The 19,924-nt window shown below is 40.5% G+C and overlaps 4 protein-coding genes across 8 annotated transcripts in view; 2 read left to right on the top strand and 2 right to left on the bottom strand.

The window, feature by feature from the left end:
• The first annotated feature begins 520 nt into the window (after window positions 1-520).
• tpp1 (tripeptidyl peptidase I) lies at window positions 521-7,146 on the top strand. 2 transcript variants are annotated; one of them, XM_026151744.1, is made up of 13 exons: window positions 521-602; window positions 1,023-1,097; window positions 1,333-1,472; window positions 1,559-1,709; window positions 2,086-2,207; window positions 3,151-3,317; window positions 3,456-3,654; window positions 3,833-4,021; window positions 4,433-4,502; window positions 4,611-4,731; window positions 4,865-5,026; window positions 5,810-5,935; window positions 6,199-7,146. In XM_026151744.1, exons 1-13 carry the CDS (start codon window positions 592-594, stop codon window positions 6,337-6,339), a joined length of 1,674 nt encoding a protein of 557 aa, XP_026007529.1. In that variant the 5' UTR covers window positions 521-591; the 3' UTR covers window positions 6,340-7,146. The 2 variants fall into 2 exon arrangements, with proteins under 2 accessions (XP_026007529.1, XP_026007528.1); XM_026151743.1 differs by having other exon boundaries at window positions 1,020-1,097.
• A 780-nt stretch (window positions 7,147-7,926) lies between these two features.
• Window positions 7,927-12,118, bottom strand: yy1a (YY1 transcription factor a). The gene is made up of 5 exons (XM_026151746.1): window positions 11,491-12,118; window positions 10,396-10,546; window positions 9,998-10,058; window positions 9,687-9,845; window positions 7,927-9,436 (listed from the first exon to the last, which is right to left on the bottom strand). The coding sequence occupies exons 1-5, from the start codon at window positions 11,987-11,989 to the stop codon at window positions 9,254-9,256; spliced, it is 1,053 nt and encodes a 350-aa protein (XP_026007531.1). The 5' UTR covers window positions 11,990-12,118; the 3' UTR covers window positions 7,927-9,253.
• Window positions 12,119-12,497: 379 nt separating this feature from the next.
• degs2 (delta(4)-desaturase, sphingolipid 2) lies at window positions 12,498-18,220 on the top strand. Its single transcript, XM_026152801.1, has 3 exons — window positions 12,498-13,030; window positions 15,511-16,253; window positions 16,937-18,220. The coding sequence occupies exons 1-3, from the start codon at window positions 12,949-12,951 to the stop codon at window positions 17,078-17,080; spliced, it is 969 nt and encodes a 322-aa protein (XP_026008586.1). The 5' UTR covers window positions 12,498-12,948; the 3' UTR covers window positions 17,081-18,220.
• A 500-nt stretch (window positions 18,221-18,720) lies between these two features.
• Window positions 18,721-19,924, bottom strand: part of evla (Enah/Vasp-like a) — a 39,453-nt gene continuing 38,249 nt past the window's right edge. For all 4 annotated transcript variants that reach the window (XM_026151763.1, XM_026151762.1, XM_026151761.1 and 1 more), the window contains one exon: window positions 18,721-19,902. In XM_026151763.1, coding sequence (XP_026007548.1) covers window positions 19,865-19,902 — 38 coding nt within the window. In that variant the 3' untranslated portion in view covers window positions 18,721-19,864. The remainder of the gene's footprint in view (window positions 19,903-19,924) is intronic.

Below are 19,924 nucleotides of genomic sequence, written 5' to 3'. Positions count from 1 at the left end.
ACCACAACAGAAATATACCAGACTTACAATACAAACTTAGTAAATATATGTGTATTATTCAATTTAGTCTTTCCACACTGGTATGTGTTATTATAGTTAGGTTTTTTAAGTTTGCAATATTATTTTAGTTATTTTCTACCGTCTAGTTATTTTAAGTTAGCTAGTTTTTTTGTTTTTGTTCTTTTGCTTTTAGTTGGGGAGACAATTTTTCTTTCATTCCAAGTCCACAGTGGTGAAGGAGAAGTGTGAGTGGACAGAAATATCCAAACCATAGCAGGAAATTTACAAAACTTGCCTCCAAACCAGCAAAAGTGAAGCTGTGACACAGATTTGAACCCAGTTTACTTTTTCTATTTGAATACTGTTAAGGAGCAGCGTTTACGTGCAGTAAAAAAAACAAAACAAACATAAATAAACCAAAAATAAAAGTTAGCAGAACATACTACATTACAAACGTGTTAAAGGATCGGTGGTGGGAGGGGGAAGGGGGGGGCAGCGGTTGCTAATCACGTGAAAACAAAGTCACATGACTAGTGCGCATACACTAACCTGGTCGCTTGAGTTTGGAAATCTGAAACAGGAGAGGACACCATGAACAAACTGTGAGTGCTTTAGATAACTTCAGAGCTTATTTACATAAATAATGAAGAGTGCGATACCGTGAACTGTTTAAACGTAGCTAACCCACGTTTTTTACGTCACTGGTGACCTATAGCTGCTGCTAATGTAGCAGGTTAAAGTGGCCGTGGGACGTTAAAGCTGTAATAAACTAAACCGCGCTTTTCTGTAATAGATGTAGCATTAGCATAACGCTATGTGTGCATGAAGGCATGAAGAAATGCGTATGATTTTAATTTTACCTTCTTACCTGAATCACATTGAGACGTCAAAGATGCACCAAGACATGTTTTGTTACCGACCTGAAATAACACTAGGTGCTAATTGTAGTTTTGACAAAACTTCCGGGTTTGTTTTGGGTGTATCTGATTTTCAATGCTTTGATTTCTCCTTTCTTCCAGCAGACTGGTCTTCTCCTTGCCCTTTTTATTCAGTTCGGTGGTCTGGAGTGGATATCTGGAGTCAGACCAGGATGTCTTGTGAGCAAACATACAATTTTAAATCTGTTATGATATGTATTATTTACTTTAAGTTACATCTGGATTTCTGCTAGCTATAGACTGTAAAGTGAGGTATGATTCATATGTAATTAATTACTGGGTGCCGTGTTTATTAATAAGTCTGTTATACCAGGTCTCCCAGCCATTTAAATGCTTGCCATTAATTTCTGACTGTTAAAATACATTTTCAAAATTTTTATTCCTCTTTACACAGGATACCACAGGAGTGGGCTCATGTGGATCGGGTTGGTCCCACAGAAGAGCTCGAACTGACCTTTGCCCTAAAGCAGCAGAATGTTCACCTGCTGGAGGAAAAGCTCAGGCTGGTGTCAGACCCTGACTCAGTTCAGTATGGTATGGATCTATCCGATAACTGCAACATTTTAAAAACAGAAAGAAATACTCCTTTAAACGTTAACCTGTGCTCGTTTGCACTCCAGGTAAGCATCTCAGTCTAGAGGAAGTAGCCTCCCTCGTGCGTCCCTCTGACCTGACCGAGAAAGTGGTGCATCGCTGGCTGCAGAGTCATGGGATTACAAACTGCCTTACGATTCGCACTCAGGACTTTTTGCAGTGCACCATGACTGCAGAGTAAGCATATTTCTTTGGCAGCATTTGTTCTGCTTACTCAACTCACTTGCTCATGACACAGTTAAAGCGCAAAGTCACTTCTTCAACACGAGTTCTGTAGCAGTGTAAATCTCCCACTAATGCTTGTATCTTGTGATATAGTTCCTCTTTATGCGGTTTTGGGTTAAAAAAAAAATCAGACATTGACCTGGAGTAAAATGAAATTCATAAATCAAGGCTGAGACAAGGAGTCGATTTCACTTACTAGAAGTTCCTGTTTTATCTGTTTTACATTGTTTCCTTTTTAAACACACATAAATGGACTTGCATGTGTTTGCATGGTAATGACAGTAAATGATAGTTGTACTGAATTCTTTTGTTTGCTTTTTTCCCTCAGGACTGCAGAGAGGTTACTTCCAGGAAGCAGATTTCACCGTTATATGAGAGATGGACATTATTTAGTGAGGTCTTCAGCTCCATACTCGGTTCCCGATGACGTTCATCATCACCTTGACTTTGGTGAGCTCCATTTCAAAAGCTGCTAATTATTATGTTGGTTTTTTTTAGACCTAGGTCATAAAGTTCTACGATTGCTTGCAAAAAAATACACCTACTCACATTTTGCTGCAAAAACTTTTTTTTTAGATCGCTTCTTTGTCCCGTTCAGTCCACTTGAATAGATGTCACTACTGCCCACTGGATCCTCAATAACCTTTTCATTACATTTCTTTTTACCAGGAATTTTATTTTGGGGAAGAGGATAGTGTCGCATAGGACCTAAATTTTTGGGTGGTTACTTAAATTGTCATTGTGGCCAAGAAAACTCCAGTGTGGCACCAAATATTCTCCTTCACAAGCTTCAGGGTGTTACAGTAGAACCCAAGTTTGACCCTGACCTGTGTGTGTGTGTTTACATGTATTCAGTGCTTCTGCAGTGTTAATGACCTGTTAAAGTCCTACAAATCACACTTTTAATCATCATATAGTGCTTTATTCTAACCACCTTAACTACAGCCAGAATTGAAATCAGAAACCTTGCTGGTGTAAGGTGACGCTGCTAACCACTTTTTCCTTAGAAACTGTTGCTTGGTGTGTGGGTGCCGGTGCTTAGCCACAGGGTAATTTTTTACACAGAAGTTGTGGGTTTCTCTCGGATATTTCTGTTGAAATCGTAAATACCAATGTGCAAGTGGTCAGAATGGCACTTCAGTGACTAATCAAAAAAGGAATAAATAGAAACTACACAAAAAGTGGGTTTGAGATGCAGGTGAGGAGATATATTTGGGTTCAAAGACTTCATCATTTTTTATGGCAAAGTCTTTGAACTTTATGAGAGCATCTCATATGATTAGGTTTGGATCTGCATTGACACTGCCGCCCCCGTGACTCTGAAGTACATAAGTGGTTAAGGAAGTGGATGTGGGATTTAATTTTTTTGTTAAATTTGTGTATGCTTCTGCAGTTGGAGGACTTCACCGTCTTCCTCCTAAGGGACTGGATCTCAGCAAGAAGCAGAAGTCTAAGGCAGGGTTTCACCTCGGGGTGACTCCTGCTGTTTTAAGGACTCGCTACAATCTAACATCAGCTGATGTGGGATCAGTTCAGAACAACAGCCAAGCTGTAGCTCAAGTATGATACACTCACCTTATTATTTAAGGGATGAAAGGTTAAATGTTGCAACTAGCCATATAACCTTCAGCTCCAAGTCTTTAATCTGACTATAACGTGGTGTAATTTTTCACTGTAGCTAGCTGCTTTCTCTTTTAGTTTTTGGAGCAATATTACCATCCCGCTGACTTGGCTGAGTTCATGGCCATGTTCGGTGGTGCCTTCCAGCATCGGTCTGAGGTGGATCGAGTTGTAGGAACCCAGGGGGGAGGAAAAGCTGGTATAGAGGCCAGTCTGGATGTAGAGTACATCATGAGCACAGGGGCAAACATCTCCACTTGGGTCTTCACCAATCCAGGTATGAGAAAGAGTTTGTCTTTCGGTTTTTAGATTATTCAAAACAAAATCATGATATAGAAATGATAAACCCTTTAGCAAAGAGGTCAGAGCTTGGAGTTAAAAGCAAGAAAAAAAACCAACCTCCACACAGAGTAACGTTTCTTTTTTCCCTTTAAATTGTTCTGCTGTGCCTCCAGGTCGCCATGAGTCCCAGGAGCCTTTCCTCCAGTGGATGATTTTGCTCAGCAACATGACTGACCTGCCCTGGGTTCACACTATCAGCTATGGAGATGATGAAGACAGTCTTTCTGCAGCCTACATGACACGCATCAACACAGAGTTCATGAAGGCCGGCGTCAGAGGAATCTCATTGCTCTTTGCTTCTGGTCAGTAATAACAGTAACATTTGTAATAGTAACATGTGTGTGACATGTTGTGGTGCTTTTTGTGGTTTTCGTCACCTTGGTTAAAAATGAGACTTGACTTGAATAACTGGGGAATTCTTTACCTGATCGTGTAAAGAAAATAAGAGGCTTTGTCTCCTTGGCAATATGTCACCTGACTGTAAAGTCACTCTCATTGTCAGATCATTATGTCACTTGAAACATGAATACAGCACCATTGTTTCATACTGAACCCCTGATGGCACGGCATGTGTACGCGATACCTTTTTGTTCTGCTTGCTTTTTATCACGGCTCCAAAGCAACAGTCAATAGGCTGCCAGTCATTAGTAAAATTTACTGCACCATCACCTGCCACCTCACTTATAATCACCCTGATCTTGTGTCGTGTTCAGGTGACAGTGGTGCTGGATGCAGACATCTGGGGAAAGAAAACACCTTCAGGCCCAGTTTCCCTGCCTCAAGGTAAAACATCAACTCCAGTTTTGTGAAACTAAAGCAGCGTGTAATTATTTGCAACAGATAGTTTACTATATTAAAAAAAATCTGATTTAAAGAGCTTCTTGTTTCCAGCCCATATGTGACTACAGTAGGAGGCACATCCTTCAAGAACCCCTATAAGGTCACGTATGAAGTCACAGACTCAATCAGTGGTGGAGGCTTCAGCAACATCTTTAAGATGCCCGACTACCAGGTAAAATCATCAGCCTTTAGTGATACATGATACATCTCCGTTCATTTATGTATCCAGTGATCATCGTGTGTTTTTTCCCCCCCCAAAAGTCAGTGTAAACAGTGCTATCTGTGCTCTGTGTGTGTTCCCACAGACCACTGCGGTGAATAGCTATCTAAAGACTGTAGCGGCATCCCTCCCTCCTAAGTCATACTTCAATACCAGCGGAAGGGCTTACCCAGACATGGCTGCCCTATCTGATAATTACTGGGTGGTCATCAACAGAGTGCCTGTCCCGTGGGTGTCGGGGACCTCGGTCAGTATCCTTTGTAGCAAATAGAGAATTGACAATGTAGCAGAGGAGGAAAAAAGAAACAGAAGAACCATAAAATTAGCCCAATGGGCAAACTGACAGACTAAACGAAGCTGGTGCCTTTTTTCCTCTATGGGCTCCTAAAATGTTGCAGGTTTAGTTTTTTTGGACAGATAAGTTTATTTCCAACAAAGTACACTTGACGTGTATGGACATTCATCGAAGCAACATAACAAATACATTAGACATCTCTATATAAATAACACAGATTCTGTGGTTGAAATTGAGTTGGTCCCGTCTAATGAATAATAGAAATATTCATCTGACTTTCAAATCACCAGCCAATGGCTCATATAGAGTAAGACAAGTGCATTCATACCTACACACTGATATGCATACAACAAAAATGCACAATCATACATCTGTACATAAATATCTATACCTGTACCTGTAGTTTCCAGAACAGACTCTGTGCAGTTAGGATGGATCTGAGCAGGCAAACTCAATAGCTACAGGGGATTTGCTTTAAAATGAGTGAAGGTCTAAAAGGTCGATGCTTCATTCCCCCATGTTGCGCTCTTCAGATTCCTTTACATTTGGTACAAAAGCCTTACACATCATGGGAGGTTTATTTCAGTTAAAGAAATGTTTGTGTTTACAGAGTGTAGCCACCCCCATTCACCACCTGCTGCACCACCAACAGTCTGCACTTACCTTAAATCACTTGCTTTGAATGTCTGCTTCTTGTGGCTCATTGTATCTCACATGCATTGCTTACCCATCCAGGCATCGACCCCTGTAGTCGGAGGTATGCTTTCCCTCATCAATGATCAACGTTTCATGAAGGGCCTGCCTGCCCTGGGCTTCCTCAACCCCCGACTCTATAAGCTGAATGGAAAGGCCTTATTTGATGTAAGTGCAGCTAATTATACTATTACTGTAGATAAGTACTTGAAGTAATTATTGGAGGACTCTTGTTGTTACCAAACTATTGAAGAATGCTCCACTTGTATAGATTACACAACATAGACACTGCGACGCTTTAACCGAAAAACAAGCTTTGTTTACGCTGCTACTGTTATGACGGGTGTTCACTAAGGCATTTTTTTAAAACAAGAAACCAAATATCCATGGTCGAGGTCTGTTTCCTAAATGCCGTTCACTTTTGTCTCAAGGTAACTGAAGGTTGCCACTATGGCTGTCTGGACGAGCAGGTTCAAGGGCAGGGTTTCTGTGCCGCACCTTCGTGGGATCCTGTTACCGGCTGGGGTACGCCAAACTATCCTGCCCTGCTGGCTGTCCTCCTGAGTGATTAGCTGCAAATAACCCACCAGCGCCTGCTCTGAGAGTAGACGGCAGACACACAATGCCAAAGGCAAAAGGGTCGAATAGCTATACTCTAGGTTGCCTCTTTTGGTTTTATTCAGGTATACGTTTGAAGTTGAAGGATTATTGAACTCCTAAAGATTTTTGTTTGCTGAATCATTTAAGGATAATTGCATCACCTCTCATTTTAAGGCTTCAAACTGTTCAAGTATGTTTGCCAGGGATAATTATAGTGGTAGTTTTTTAATACTGCACTACAGCTGCCATTTTCTGCTGTTCACTGCATTTATAACTGACCCAGATTTGAGATATTCTTGGCTTTACATCTATCCCTTTAGATACACAGTGAGGACGTACAGTTGGCTATGCAAAAAGATTAAATAACTTTATTGAAAAGGTGGAAATATATACTGTAATCACTTCTTATGCACAGCTTGTTTTAAAATAGTGCTGTTGATTCTTAATGACTGTGAGCTGGATTAATATCTGATCTGTACAGGGAATGAGACTTCCTAACTACTCGGCAGGGATAAACTAGGTACAAGTCATCGTGTTGTTTGAGATTTTTAAAACACCGCTCATGTATGTGCACTAAAAAGGGGAACATACTTTGTGGTGTGCTGATTAAGAGGACCTTTGAAATCTTGATTTGCTGCTGTGAAATGACAAGATGTGTTGTAATATGTGGATTTGAAGTGATTCAGCAATTCTACCCACCAGCATTGTTGTACTTGTTGTGAAAGCACTGCCTTTACTATTTTTGTGGACTGATTAAAGCCAGATTATGTACAACAAAATGTCAGATGGGTGTTCAGTATTATCCTCGATGTTTGAAAGTATGTTATGATGGTTGCAGTTTGGAAATGTGAGCTTATTAGAGCTTCCTTTGGCTGTCACAATGGGTTGCCACAGGAGCCGGAGCTACATATTTGACTTTACAACAATCAGCCTTTGTGGCACAACCCTCTCAGGGATTTTTGTCTCCTCCCAGTCTCAATCATCATTTACCTGTGGGTGAATTCATCAATCGCCACACTTTGAAGCTAACATTTTAATTTATTATTAATCAAGAATAATCTGCAAATTATGCATTGAAAATAAGTGTAAATAGATAAATGTAATATAAGTGGGTTATGACTAAAGACCTTATGCAAACTGGTTAAAGTTGAAAATTCTGCCCTGTCATTTCCAATGCAAATGTCAACACGGCCTCTGGCCTCTACTGTTTTCAGTATCCTGGCACGCGAAGAAAAACAAGCCGACAAACAAATTTTTACAGATGAACCTTTGTAACTGCAAAAGTTGACAAAACTACCATTTGTGTGTACGCACTATGGAAAAGGATTAAACAAAAAGAAGTTCCACTTATTTATTTCTATTTGAATGAAAGAGGAAACCAAAGTTCGGTAATTCCCTGTGAAAGACTTCGACAAGTTAACCTGTTACATTGTTATTATTCTATAGTATCAAACATGTACAAGTATCCCAGTTATATGACAATGGAGGTTTTAGTTTTGTTTTTTAAATTAAGTATAAAATATTTGAGAATGATTTCAAACTGAGAACAAATGACACCGTTTTGCATTGGTAGTGCAAGGGGGAAACATTTTAATCACTGATTACTATTGAAAATCACATGTCTATGATCTACAGGATATTGTGTTGTAGAAAATGAAAATATGCAGAGACCACCCAGTCACATCCTCGAAACACACTCGTGAGGAAGAAAGGGTAAAACAAACCGAAACCTCTTCGAAGAAGAGCTACAGAGACAATCTGACTACATACATCACCACAGAGTCTACAGCCCCTTTCAGACATGCAATCCCTTTCTTTAATTTTGAGGGCACCTGAATGCGTCACCTGCCCAAGTGCATGTTCACTTATCCTTAAATGGCAATCTTGTTAGGTCGGACCTGGAAACGTTTACTTCTAACTTTTCAAGACAAATCTGAATGCATGCAGTCAAATTAAGAGAGGAGCATCTGAGTGATTTTGACTGTGCATGATTCCATTTAAACTTTTCTTTGAAGCTGAACTCATGAGGGAATGCCCTCAACAGCAATACATACAAATCTCTCCAAAATCAGGTTCTAATTTATGATAAAGACATTCCTCTTTCAATAAACAGAAGAGACATCTCTCTTTCTCTGAGCCTGTGTGCAGCTCTCTGAGCAGCACATATACACACAACCTGCTCTTAGTGACAATGACAGAAGAAACTAAAAACACAGTGAAAAGAGTCGATCCTGAGAAAACCTGCTGTCACAGAGTCAACAAGGCTTTTCCAGGAAGGGCAAGTACTGCATGCGTACTGCGACTCTGCCAATCACTGTCATGTGTGTCTAAATAAAACTTTGAGAAAAACATAAACATAAAAATGACCTACATTTGAAGGACAGAAAACCATTACTTTCACAGATCCCATGTCTGAAAAGGGCTTTGTTCATTAGTGTACAATATGCACACTTGGGGAAAAGTACAAAATTGAAAATATGTCATTGCTAAGGATTGACGCAAATTTGAAGAATATTGCAAAAACATTTTTTTTTTTTAAACTGCTCGTCTTAAGATATAAATAAGTTTCTTGGGTGCAGATCCATGAAATAACATCTCCACAAGAAGAAACTGTTAAGTTGTTCCATCCAGGTAGAGCCAAAGTAGGGTAAGAGGCCTGAGGGGGTTGGGGTTCTCACAAGTTGCTTGTTGAAAACCTCTGTGTATCAAAAAGTTTGTGAAGACGCCTTTTTCCGTTTAAACGTTTTACCCTAGAGGCAACACAAAGGGACTTCTTATGTCACAACAAAGCAGGCCAAGGGATCATTTGGCTGTCGAAGGAGCGGACATACAGGTCAAATCCTCCAGTGTTTCCTTGTGTTGTCGTTCGTCTGAAGCGCGGCTCATTCACTGGTTATTTTTGGCTTTGGCGTGTGTGAGGATGTGAGACTTCAGGTTGGTGGACTGGGCAAATTTTTTGTTGCAGCCATCAAAGGGGCAAACATACGGACGGTCTCCAGTGTGAATACGCACATGTGTGCGCAAGTTAAAGTCCAGGGAGAACCGCTTGCCACAGCCCTCAAATGTGCACTGGGAAAGAGACAGAGAGAGTGTTAATGCTACTTCATGTCTCAACTTAGCTCATGTATAACTTAGCTCAGTAGCCTTATGATGAAATAGCAAAATTTGCATATAACCACTCTTAAAACACACAAACCCAGCTGAGTAAGGTAAACACTTCCATAAGTATTTTTATGTCCTACTATTAAATCAAAGTAAATATTTGCAGGCTGTCTGAGAAAGCCAAATAACTGACAGCCTGCCACGTGTGAGACCTCACCTGGAAAGGTTTCTCTCCCGTGTGTACGAGTTGGTGCCTCTTCAATTTCGAACTCTCGACAAACGCTTTGCCGCACTCTGCGCAGACGTGCACCCGAGGTCCGTGGGTGTGCAAGTGTTTCCTCATTGCAGAGTTGTCCCTGAACATCTTGGTACATCCCTGACAGGGAAGAGGAAACACAGTTAGTTTAACTTGTTTGCACATAATGGCATGCCAATGCATAACACACTTGCATATTCTCAAAAGAGGTGTCATAACAAATACACAGCAATCAGCAAACTTCTGAGCTGCAACATGCAGAGCACACGCACTTTGTGTGGACAGGCTATCGTCCTGGGCGCGTCATCTTCTTTTACTTTTCTCGGCTTCATTCTGCAACAGAAATGGAAGTAGCTGCATGTAAACTAGCTGCATGTAAACTAGCATTAGAAAACCCCCCAGAAAACAGATAAATAGCATTTATTTGCATACAGTGCTATTTTTTTTTTGCATTTTAACATATGTAAATGCATGCATTTACATGTGTTAAAGTGGAGTTGCATTTATGCTCAATGTTGCACTTCACACAAAACAAAACTAGAGTGTGCAAAACTGCATCTAATCTATCAGGTCTGCAGAGTTTTCAGCAGTGTTGCTTGTCTGTCTTTCATGGAGCCAATACAGTTTTGTTTTGAAAGCTGCAATGTGTTTCAACATTATCACCACTTACCTTGCAAACTCTGCCAGCTGTTTGGGGTCTGACAGGTCAATGCCTGGGATGCCTCCAGGAGGAAGCTTTTTCCCTGTCATGTATTCCGAATAATCTGGAGGAGAGTTTTCTCCTGTGATTTGCTCCTCGTGGTCTATGTCCTTTTTGTCATCTAAAAGATAGAGGAACAGTTTTTAAAAGAAATCCATAACTACAACAGTGCATTTTGAGCTCAATGTGCCCTCACTAATTTCCTACTTAAATATTACGGAAAATCCGGTTGTTGCTAAATAGGTGATTTCTGTTGAGTTGCAAATGGTTTAATCTCAAAAGTACACTATAAACAGTTTTCCAAACAGTATGAATGGTGCATTTGTGTGACAGTCTATTCAACATAAAATGTGAGGAAAAACAGAAAATTTAAAAGATTTTGCGTTAAATACATAACGATTCACTGTAGAAACGCAAGTAAGGTGAGGTTGGCTGCACAAAGTTTACAAAAAATGTTTTCCAAATAAAATTTAAATTAAAACTCGGTGTTTTTTTTTAATCATCTCAATTTTCATTTTCTCCATGTGTTGAATAGCCAGTTCAAAACCAGTTTCTATATCAAGCTGATAAAATCACACTTTTTAGGGTTCACGCAAAGAATTAAAAAACATGATACAGTTTCCGAAACAAAATACATAGTTTATTGTACTTTTAAAATCATGTGACTAAAAACGCGTGACTAAAGAGGAAAAACTGTAATGTTTGAGGGGTTCCTGAATGCACCACCTCCACCGACTTCGCTGAGCTGAACTGAACTGCGCCACAGCGGCCTAGCGGAGCTAGCTGCACTCGCTCCCACTCTCGCCGCCATCTTCGTCGGCCAAATAAACGCCATTTTTTCGGGCCGCCATACTTTCTAGACCGGGGAAATATGGCGGCGCCCATCGACACATAAAACATGGCTTCCCATAAAAACAAAAACATTTCAAATGGAGTTTAAGTGGCTCGGAGTTGGGGAATGTTTCCTACTTTGGCGGAGGACAAGGCCCCAGCAGGGCCCAGTCACACGACACACATCCTGAGAACAAAGCGAGGCGCCAGCTTGCAGGAATTCACTTAACTTACCCGATGCCCACATAGTGACTGAAAATTCCCCCTCCAACGTCTTTATCTGGACCTGCTTCTGTTCCCATTTTCTGCCCATTTCTCCCCCACTCAGGTAGCTCTTTTTGCCCGATTTCTTTCCGCTTCCAGCCTTCTTCATCCGGCCTGTTGACGAGCTTTTCCCGGCCACAGTAACCAGAGTCTGTTCGATATAGTCCTCCTCCACGGCGGGCACTGGGATAAGAATTTGGTCCTCGAAACCATCATCTGTGTGCAGTTCGGAGTCATCCTCACCCACCACTTCTTCTCTCGTCTGCACCAAAATCACCTCCTGGTGCGGGTGAATCGAGTTCGGATCATCTGTATCGAGAGGCTGTAAGGCGATCATAGGCTGGTGCTCACCGTCGTCTCCAACAACTGTGGTCTCGATTGTCTCTACTTCGATTTCGTGCAATTCAACTATTTCGGCCGGCATTTCTGAGCCATCCGTTTCTATGTACAGGGTGTCCCCCGATGCCATGATAACTTTCGTGTATTGCTTCTTCCTATTGCTATTTATTTTACACTCTAGCCTTCCCTCCTCTCTACTCTCTATCTGCCCCCCCTCTCGCTCTCTCCGACAACAACTCCACAGTCTCACTAGTGTATTCTCGCCGCCACAACGCTCCAGTTCTGAAATCTCGCGAGATTCAAGGAAAAAGTGCCCTGACAGGTAGATTATGTTTAGTTCACAGATTATTACACACACATTTTTATGAAATAAATATAAATGTGCATAATACACATCTTCTATGAATGTCTTTATTTGTAACATACACATCATTATACATTATGGGTTCACAGTTTGTGGTTTTTTTTATCATATAGTAAAATGCGTTTTTTGATGATCCAGTTTATAAATTAAATAAAGGGGACAAGTTATTGTTTTTGTTTTTCTTATCAAACTTAGAAATATTCAATTTACAAATACATCAAACAAAAAAGCAGCAAATAACTGAAAAGCGGGAAAGCTTGCTATTTTTTCCATGCCAGATAATTTGTGCCTAATAATGTGTGTAACAAATGAGTTGGAAATGTAACAAAAGAAGCACATAAACACTGATATCTAACCTTAAAGCAAAAATTCTGACCTTGACAGTTACAATATGTAACTGTGTGTAAGCTGTGTGTGTTTTCCAGTTAAATTCTTCACTCATTCTTTGAGAGTATATGCCTACTGTAGTACCACTACAGTCCCACCTCCCCTTAATACAACATATTAAAAAAGGTTTCTAGTCTCCACGACAGAAAACACTCGCTGCGGGGTTGCATACATTTCAGCAGGTGCACAAGCAGGTTTGCCCTGCGTCAACTTTCGGAGGAGGGGCGTGAGACCACACCCTAAACCTTCTGTCTGCAACCTGTCAAGGTGGGTGTGTCCCGATACTTCGAAGGTTTGATGACACGGAGCCGGATGCCTCACACGCAGAGTAGATAGCCATGGGGAAGACAGGTGGAAGAGGCGACTTTGAATGGGTCTACACTGACCAGCCGCACACTTCAAGAAGAAAGGAAATTCTGGGTAAGAAATGACAGAAGATTATATTTTTTTAAAACAACCCAAAAAAGTCCAGATTGTTTTTTAAAATCCGCCAGAAACTGCGCTTTAGAAGTCAACGTGTTAACAGTTGAGGTCAAAGTTTTTTTTTCCCTGTCTATACTCTACTTATAAAACTGTAGCCGGTTAAACCTGTTTACAAGCAGTTGCTTAACGAGCTATCAGCTCACAGTGGATGCAGTGAAAACGTAGAAACGAACATGCCGCTCATGATAAACACATAGTTTTATTACTTGTACTTGAAGTTACGCATACTTGTACTGTTTTAGGTGCGACGAGATCGATTTACTTATTACTTTAAATCCGTGTATTTATTGGCGAAGGTATAGCGTGTACCTGGAGTGTACTCCAGTTAAAATCAATGCAAACGAACAATTAAATAAATACGAGTACAGCGTGCTGTGAGTGGAATTTCAAATCTGATGTTGCAGTCTTCATGTTTACTTTTGATTGCGGTTTTAAAACTAAAGTCAGTTATTTCTTAAAAGGAAACGCGGGTTATAAAAGAGGATTTGCATGTTTCAAGCTCGTGATAGTGACACATTTAATTCACTTCAACATTTCTTTTTTTCGAAACCCCCTAACTTGTGAAATAATAGGAATGTAGTGACAGTTCACTTTTCCAAATCATGACTGTCACACTCTGAATGCTACTCCTTAAATGATAAGAAAGGTTTTACAGGTTCCTGGGAAATCCTTTAATCATGACACGAATGAGCCAACAGAATGTATCCAAACTGTTTGGAGTTTCCATTTTATTTCTTTTTATTTTTCCCTTGCCTATAAAATATGTATCACAAACTAATAGGTTATCTGATCCGTCATTTGATCCATTTTAAAAGCTCTGCTGCTGAAGTGTATTTAATCTTGGCTTTACCCAGTATTTGCATGCTTACTTGGGTGTGAAAGACACACCTAGTAGGTGGTGGGTTTCTTGACACTACAAAATCCTAAATTATTAAACTGTTTATTGTCCTCTGCTCTGAGGGGACAAGGATGTGGTGGAGAAATGTGTTAGAGGTAATTGTGCTTCAGATCCTTTTACTTTACCATTTGATGGAAGGGGCACCTTTTGAACAGTTTAATAAATTAAATGGCTCTTTTTTTTCCACATCTGCAGACTGAAGGTTCAGGCGGGACTCACAGGCCATAAACTTAACATTATACTGCACATTCAAAGGACAGCAGTACCTGCCATTACAGATGCTTATGAGACCACACATGTGATCAACCACCACATGTTGAACAGAATAATGTGTGAATTAATTTTGGCTGATACTCTATGCTGGAAAATGATCTAACAGTAAGGCAAATGAAAGGCCTTTCTTGTTTGACATGATGAAGTCAAAATTCTCTAATGGCTTTACAACATGTGTTCTGCATGGGCACATTAAGAAGTTATTACTGGAGTTTTATGATGCCTGGTCATTGATTTAACTTCATACCCTGGAGGCAGGCTGTGACAGCATCTGAAAATTTATGGTCCATAAACGGCTTTAATTAGGAAAAAGGGAAGGACGCTCTGGAGGTGAGCTCACATTGAGCCACAGATTTGAAAGCAATACTAATGCTGATGTAATGCTTGTATGTTGATGAATGATTGTTTCACAATGGGAGACTGCAGGGAAGCAACAGGGAATTCTTGTTGGGTAAACATTCATAGAATAAAGGGGATTTGGTCCGTAGAGGAGACTATCAAAATATGAAACGGTCACGGGGACCCAGCCCCAGTATCTTTAATCTATTAGTCACCAAGGTAAGAAAGTTTTGCATAGAGACATTACACAACCTGAAACTAAGGAAGTAGGTCAGATTTGCATGCAACATCCCGCGATGGTGTGTGGCTAACTTTGATGTAATGCATGATAGGATATGCTCTGTATGGCGTGATTGTAAAGTCTTAGTAGCCGAATCACTTGGCACAAAGCTTTTTCACTTACCTGCCCAAATTTCTTTGCTGTTCCCATAAGGTGGGGCCAGTGCAACAAATCAGAACCTGTATGACCTAATTATTTAAATTTTTTTAATTGTAAAAGTCTTTTTTTTTAAAAAAGAAAAAAGAAAAAAAAAGAATGATTTTTCAAATGCTCTTTTGTTTCTCCCTGAGTTTCATTTCCTGCAGCAAAACAACACCTCTGCCAATTAAAGCTGACTTTTCTCAGCATGGTTTTCCCAAGAGAAGGGCAGCTACCTCACAGCTTGTTTGCTGAGAGCAACCTTAGGAAAATTACTGTGAAACATATGCTGTGCAAGTCACTGTTTCAGAAAAAATAATTAATTCATTTCTTTTATCCTCATTTTCTTCACTGCTTCCTTTAATCTATTATTCCCTTTCCTCACATGTCCTCTGCCACTCCTGCGATTCTTTCTTTCTTTTTCAACAATCGCATTACTCCTGCCTTTGCTCTTTTCCATCCCTCTTTTTTTCTTGCTTCTCTCCTCAGCCAAATATCCACAGATCAAGTCTCTGATGGGTCCAGACCCCCAGTTGAAGTGGGTGGTATCGGGCATGGTCCTGACCCAATTCCTGGCCTGCTTCCTGGTCCAGGACCTCTCCTGGAAATGGATCTTCTTCTGGGCCTATGCATTTGGAGGCTGTATTAATCACTCCCTGACTCTGGCTATCCACGACATCTCCCACAACGTGGCTTTTGGTAACAAGCTGGCGAAGTGGAACCGCTGGTTCGCCATGTGGGCAAACCTACCCATCGGGCTGCCCTACTCTGCCGCCTTCAAAAAGTACCACATCGACCACCACCGGTATCTTGGAGGGGACCAGCTTGATGTTGACATACCTACAGACTTTGAGGGATGGTTCTTCTGCACCCCAGCCAGGAAGATCCTCTGGCTCTTCCTCCAGCCATTATTCTACGCCCTGCGCCCATTAGTGGTCAACCCAAAGCCAGTCGGTCGGCTTGAGATCCAGAATGCAATGGTTCAGCTTGTAGTAGACCTAATTATCTACTATTTATGGGGGGTGAAGCCCATCGTTTACCTCATTGCAGGATCTATCTTGGGTATGGGACTGCATCCGATCTCTGGACATTTCATAGCTGAGCACTACATGTTCCTTAAAGGACATGAGACATATTCCTACTATGGAGCGTTGAACTTGATTACCTTCAATGTTGGGTATCACATGGAGCACCACGACTTTCCCAGCATACCCGGCAGTAAACTACCTCAGGTGAGAACATATTACTGTTAGAAATAGATTTATAACAGTATAACTTATAACTTTGGACTTGAATGTACTGAGCGTAGAAAAATGAGCACAGTTATATCACTGAATACTGTGGACAGATGATATGGGCCTCTCCTGACTTTTAGAACCTAAATACAACAGACACTGGGAAATGCCAAAAATCTAATTTCTTTTTCCCATTAACTGCAAGTATTTATGAGCTTAATGGGCAGGTTTTTTAAATGATTAACTGCCGCCTCTATCAGGACAGTGTTGGCACTTAATACAAGTTAACTGCCTTTAGGTTTGTTGACCACGAGTTTAAAGAACTCTTTAAAAATCTATTTTGTTTAGTTACATTTTAACCCCCATTCACGCCCCCCTTTTCATTGTCTAGTAAAACATTTCAGTCAGGATATGTCGAGCTGCATTCACCCCGACGTACTGTTTTGTGTAATATCATACAATATGCTGTTCTGTTTGCACTTGTTCTAGTCAAATACAGTCATGTCGAATTAGGTCGAATAAATAAAAGCCCTCAAATCCTAAACACATTAACTCTGCACTTCAGATGCAGGCTTTACACTCACCATTTGCAATATTTACTCTTTCTACACCACCTTCTTTCTCACTGATATTTCTTCTCTTTCATTTTTAACTTCTGTTTTTTTTTTTTTAACTGGCAGGTCAAGGAAATCGCAGCCGAGTATTACGACTCCCTGCCTCAACACACTTCCTGGAGCCGTGTATTGTGGGACTTTGTGTTTGACGACAGCATCGGGCCCTATTCCAGAATCAAACGGGAGTACAAGCTGAGCAAACAGGAATAGATCTCCGATTGATTGATTGATCTGCTAAGCAAGAATGTGAATTGTAGTTGTCAGACGTCGGCTAACCACAACAGAAAGTCTAGTTTTGTTGCATAGTGTGGATGTTACCATACGTAAGCCCAATAACATGTTTGACATTGTTATCTAATCAGTGCTGCACTCGTGTTACTATAAGGCAATGTGCACATTTCAGCTGCATATTTTACACAAATGAGATTTCACCTCATATGACTGGATGTTATTTATTCCTGCTATAAAAAGACAGCCAGTGTCATTGTGCAATGTGGAAATCTACTTGTACCCAGAAAGCACAAAGAAGAATTGCGGAAAAAAAGAAGGTAAATTTTTTCTTATCTGTGACTGAAGGCGACATAAAGCCATAACTTCGGGATAAAGGTCACATACATTCTCATGTGGTTTTATGGAGATGTCACTACCCCATGCCGTTTAGTTTTCCTGATTGTAAGCGTTCGTCAAGCCTCGTGAGAGTTTCTGCAGAAGCACAATCGCTTAGATTAGCAGCTGCACATCCGTCATGCAGAACAATGCTGAAGTGGAAAATAAGCATTGAAACTTACCTTCCAGTAAGAGGAGCCTTTTCTTCTGTGATGCCTCGTTCTGCTTGGTTGCAGCTGCATCGCCGTACAAGGATTTTATCTCAGAGTGTTAGGCTTGTTAAATGACCATACTGGTGTTTCTTCAGGTTGAACACATGTTCATGAAGTATTCATTTACATCGGTGTTGCTAAGGAGCCTCTTATGACCACTCTTTGATCATACAGCTTTTCTGTTTTTGGATTTAGTGTTTGCCATTTTAAATTATTTTCTAGTGACACACTAACTGGTATAAAGAATAAAATTCCATCCATCCATCCATTCGCATCCGCTTATCCTTAGAATAAAATACCAGCGTGTGAAATGACAAGAAGCACAGGGGTGAAAAAGAAAGCATCTACAAGAATCACAAGCCACCACAAACGGTAAATTACAAGCATGGCTACTGTTTTTATGCAGGGTTTGTGTTGTTTTGTCCACCCACTGACTGTTCAACCTAATGTATATTCAGTCTTAAGCATTATCTTGTTTATAAAAGTTCTATTTAAAAAAATGCACTACATAAAAAGTCTTTATAAGGAGAAACTCTGCATTCCTGAGTGTGTTAATGCTTTTGTCACTGTGGTATCCGAAGAAAAATATGCCTTCAAGCTTAAGACAAACTCGAAGATAGTGAGACACACACACACACACACACACACACACACACACACACACACACACAGTGAGCAGGATACTGTGTAGCTGACAATTTTTTTTTTTTTTTTTGAATGAATGAATTTACTTCCAGCTTTTTAAATGAGAACGTAGTTGAGAGCGGACAGAGTGAACAGAATGCAACAACTGATATTCATCCAAAGCCTTCCTGCAAATACACATTTAGCTACCATCACAAAGGCCTACTTTTCATCTCTTGCACTTAGCTAGGTTTGCATATTGCCAGAGCAACCAATCCTCTTCACTTTTTTTTTCTCCCCACATTGCTACCATCATCAAGGTTAACATCTTGTAGAAAGGGAACGTTCATAGAAACAAACCACTATAGTAAATGTACCACCGTTTATATAGATTTTTGCATGTGTGTGTCTTTTTTTTTTTTTTTTTGTCCCCAAACCAAATAAACTTATTCATAGAGATGGGGTATTCATGCATACTTGGTGGGGGGTGGGGTTCACAAAGCATAGGGTGACTAATATATATAATACTACATTTTTTTTTTTATACCTAGGTAAAACCAGGTGGCACATTTAAAGTTATCGGCCTGTTTTTTGTGAATGATCCCCGAGTTTCAGTGATCTCGCACGTCCGAACAGTTACAGAGAAACCTCGGTCACACTGGAGTTGCAGAGCAGACTTTTTGTGTGTTGTCTGATTCATTGCTAAAAACAAAAAAAATTGTTATGCCTTTAAATATGGTGGAAATTAAGGTAATTCAAGTGGTTTAAGCTATTTTTTTCTTAAAGGTTAGATACACAACGCCAGTATGAGCAAGGTCGTAAAAAGTCTTTTTTTTCTTTCTTTCTTTTTTAAATATGCCAGTTGAGGGCAGGTGGGTATGCGGAGCCACTGTGCCCATATTGTGCTTGTTATCGTCAACGAGTTAGGGATAAACTAAACAAAAACAATAGAAAATATAAAAGGCTGACGTAGGGTGTGCAAGATTCCTTTCTCCCTCTAGAATATCAATAAAATACTCATTGTCATCAACAGCATCATCATCATTATCACCACATTTTTTAAATAATAAAACAGTAAAAACTTAGAAAACAAAAATATTTTCTTCTTAAGACTTGGACTGAACGGCAAACAAAGAGTTGCAACACTGGGCTGACTGAGTCTAGGTGCACAGAGAGGACCACAACACCAAAACTCAGCACGAACGTCCTTCTTTTCCTCACTTCTTCTTTTAGTCCATCTGTCAACCTCTGTTTGAGTTCAACCTGTACGTCAGTCTTCCTTTAATCCATCCCCACATTTCTTCTGCTCGTCCCTCTCGTTAATCCGCGCTCTCTTGTCTCTGTTTCTTCTTTTTATTGTTGCTGTCCAGCAGACTTAAATGTTGCCACAACGTCTCTGCAACTCGAACGATGGCGTCTATGAGGTCACAGAAACATTGAGAGAACATTCCCTGGTCCTCGCGTCTGTGCATCTGCGTGTCCGTCCTCCTCCAGCTCCTCCGTCGCTCTCCTCCTCCTGCTCCTCCTCTTCCATCTGTACGCTCGGATGAGATTAGGATGTACTGATTCTGCCAATTTCTTGTCTGATGGCTGAGAGAAAATAAAAAAAACA

The sequence above is a fragment of the Astatotilapia calliptera genome, chromosome 19 (assembly GCF_900246225.1).
Source record: "Astatotilapia calliptera chromosome 19, fAstCal1.2, whole genome shotgun sequence".
Taxonomy (NCBI): Eukaryota; Metazoa; Chordata; class Actinopteri; order Cichliformes; family Cichlidae; genus Astatotilapia; species Astatotilapia calliptera.
This window is presented reverse-complemented; position numbering and strand designations above follow the sequence as displayed.

Bases quoted from the DNA above. Each gene is read 5' to 3' on its own strand.
- tpp1 (XM_026151743.1), top strand. The intron at 3,318-3,455 runs GTATGATACACT...TTTCTCTTTTAG, and splicing joins ACAGCCAAGCTGTAGCTCAA to TTTTTGGAGCAATATTACCA. The intron at 5,027-5,809 runs GTCAGTATCCTT...TTACCCATCCAG, and splicing joins CGTGGGTGTCGGGGACCTCG to GCATCGACCCCTGTAGTCGG.
- yy1a (XM_026151746.1), bottom strand. From the start codon at position 11,989: ATGGCATCGGGGGACACCCTGTACATAGAAACGGATGGCTCAGAAATG. The intron at 10,547-11,490 runs GTAAGTTAAGTG...TCTATCTTTTAG, and splicing joins AGTCACTATGTGGGCATCGG to ATGACAAAAAGGACATAGAC. The intron at 10,059-10,395 runs GTAAGTGGTGAT...TTTCTGTTGCAG, and splicing joins CAGCTGGCAGAGTTTGCAAG to AATGAAGCCGAGAAAAGTAA.
- degs2 (XM_026152801.1), top strand. From the start codon at position 12,949: ATGGGGAAGACAGGTGGAAGAGGCGACTTTGAATGGGTCTACACTGAC. The intron at 13,031-15,510 runs GTAAGAAATGAC...TTCTCTCCTCAG, and splicing joins AAGAAGAAAGGAAATTCTGG to CCAAATATCCACAGATCAAG. The intron at 16,254-16,936 runs GTGAGAACATAT...TTTAACTGGCAG, and splicing joins CCGGCAGTAAACTACCTCAG to GTCAAGGAAATCGCAGCCGA.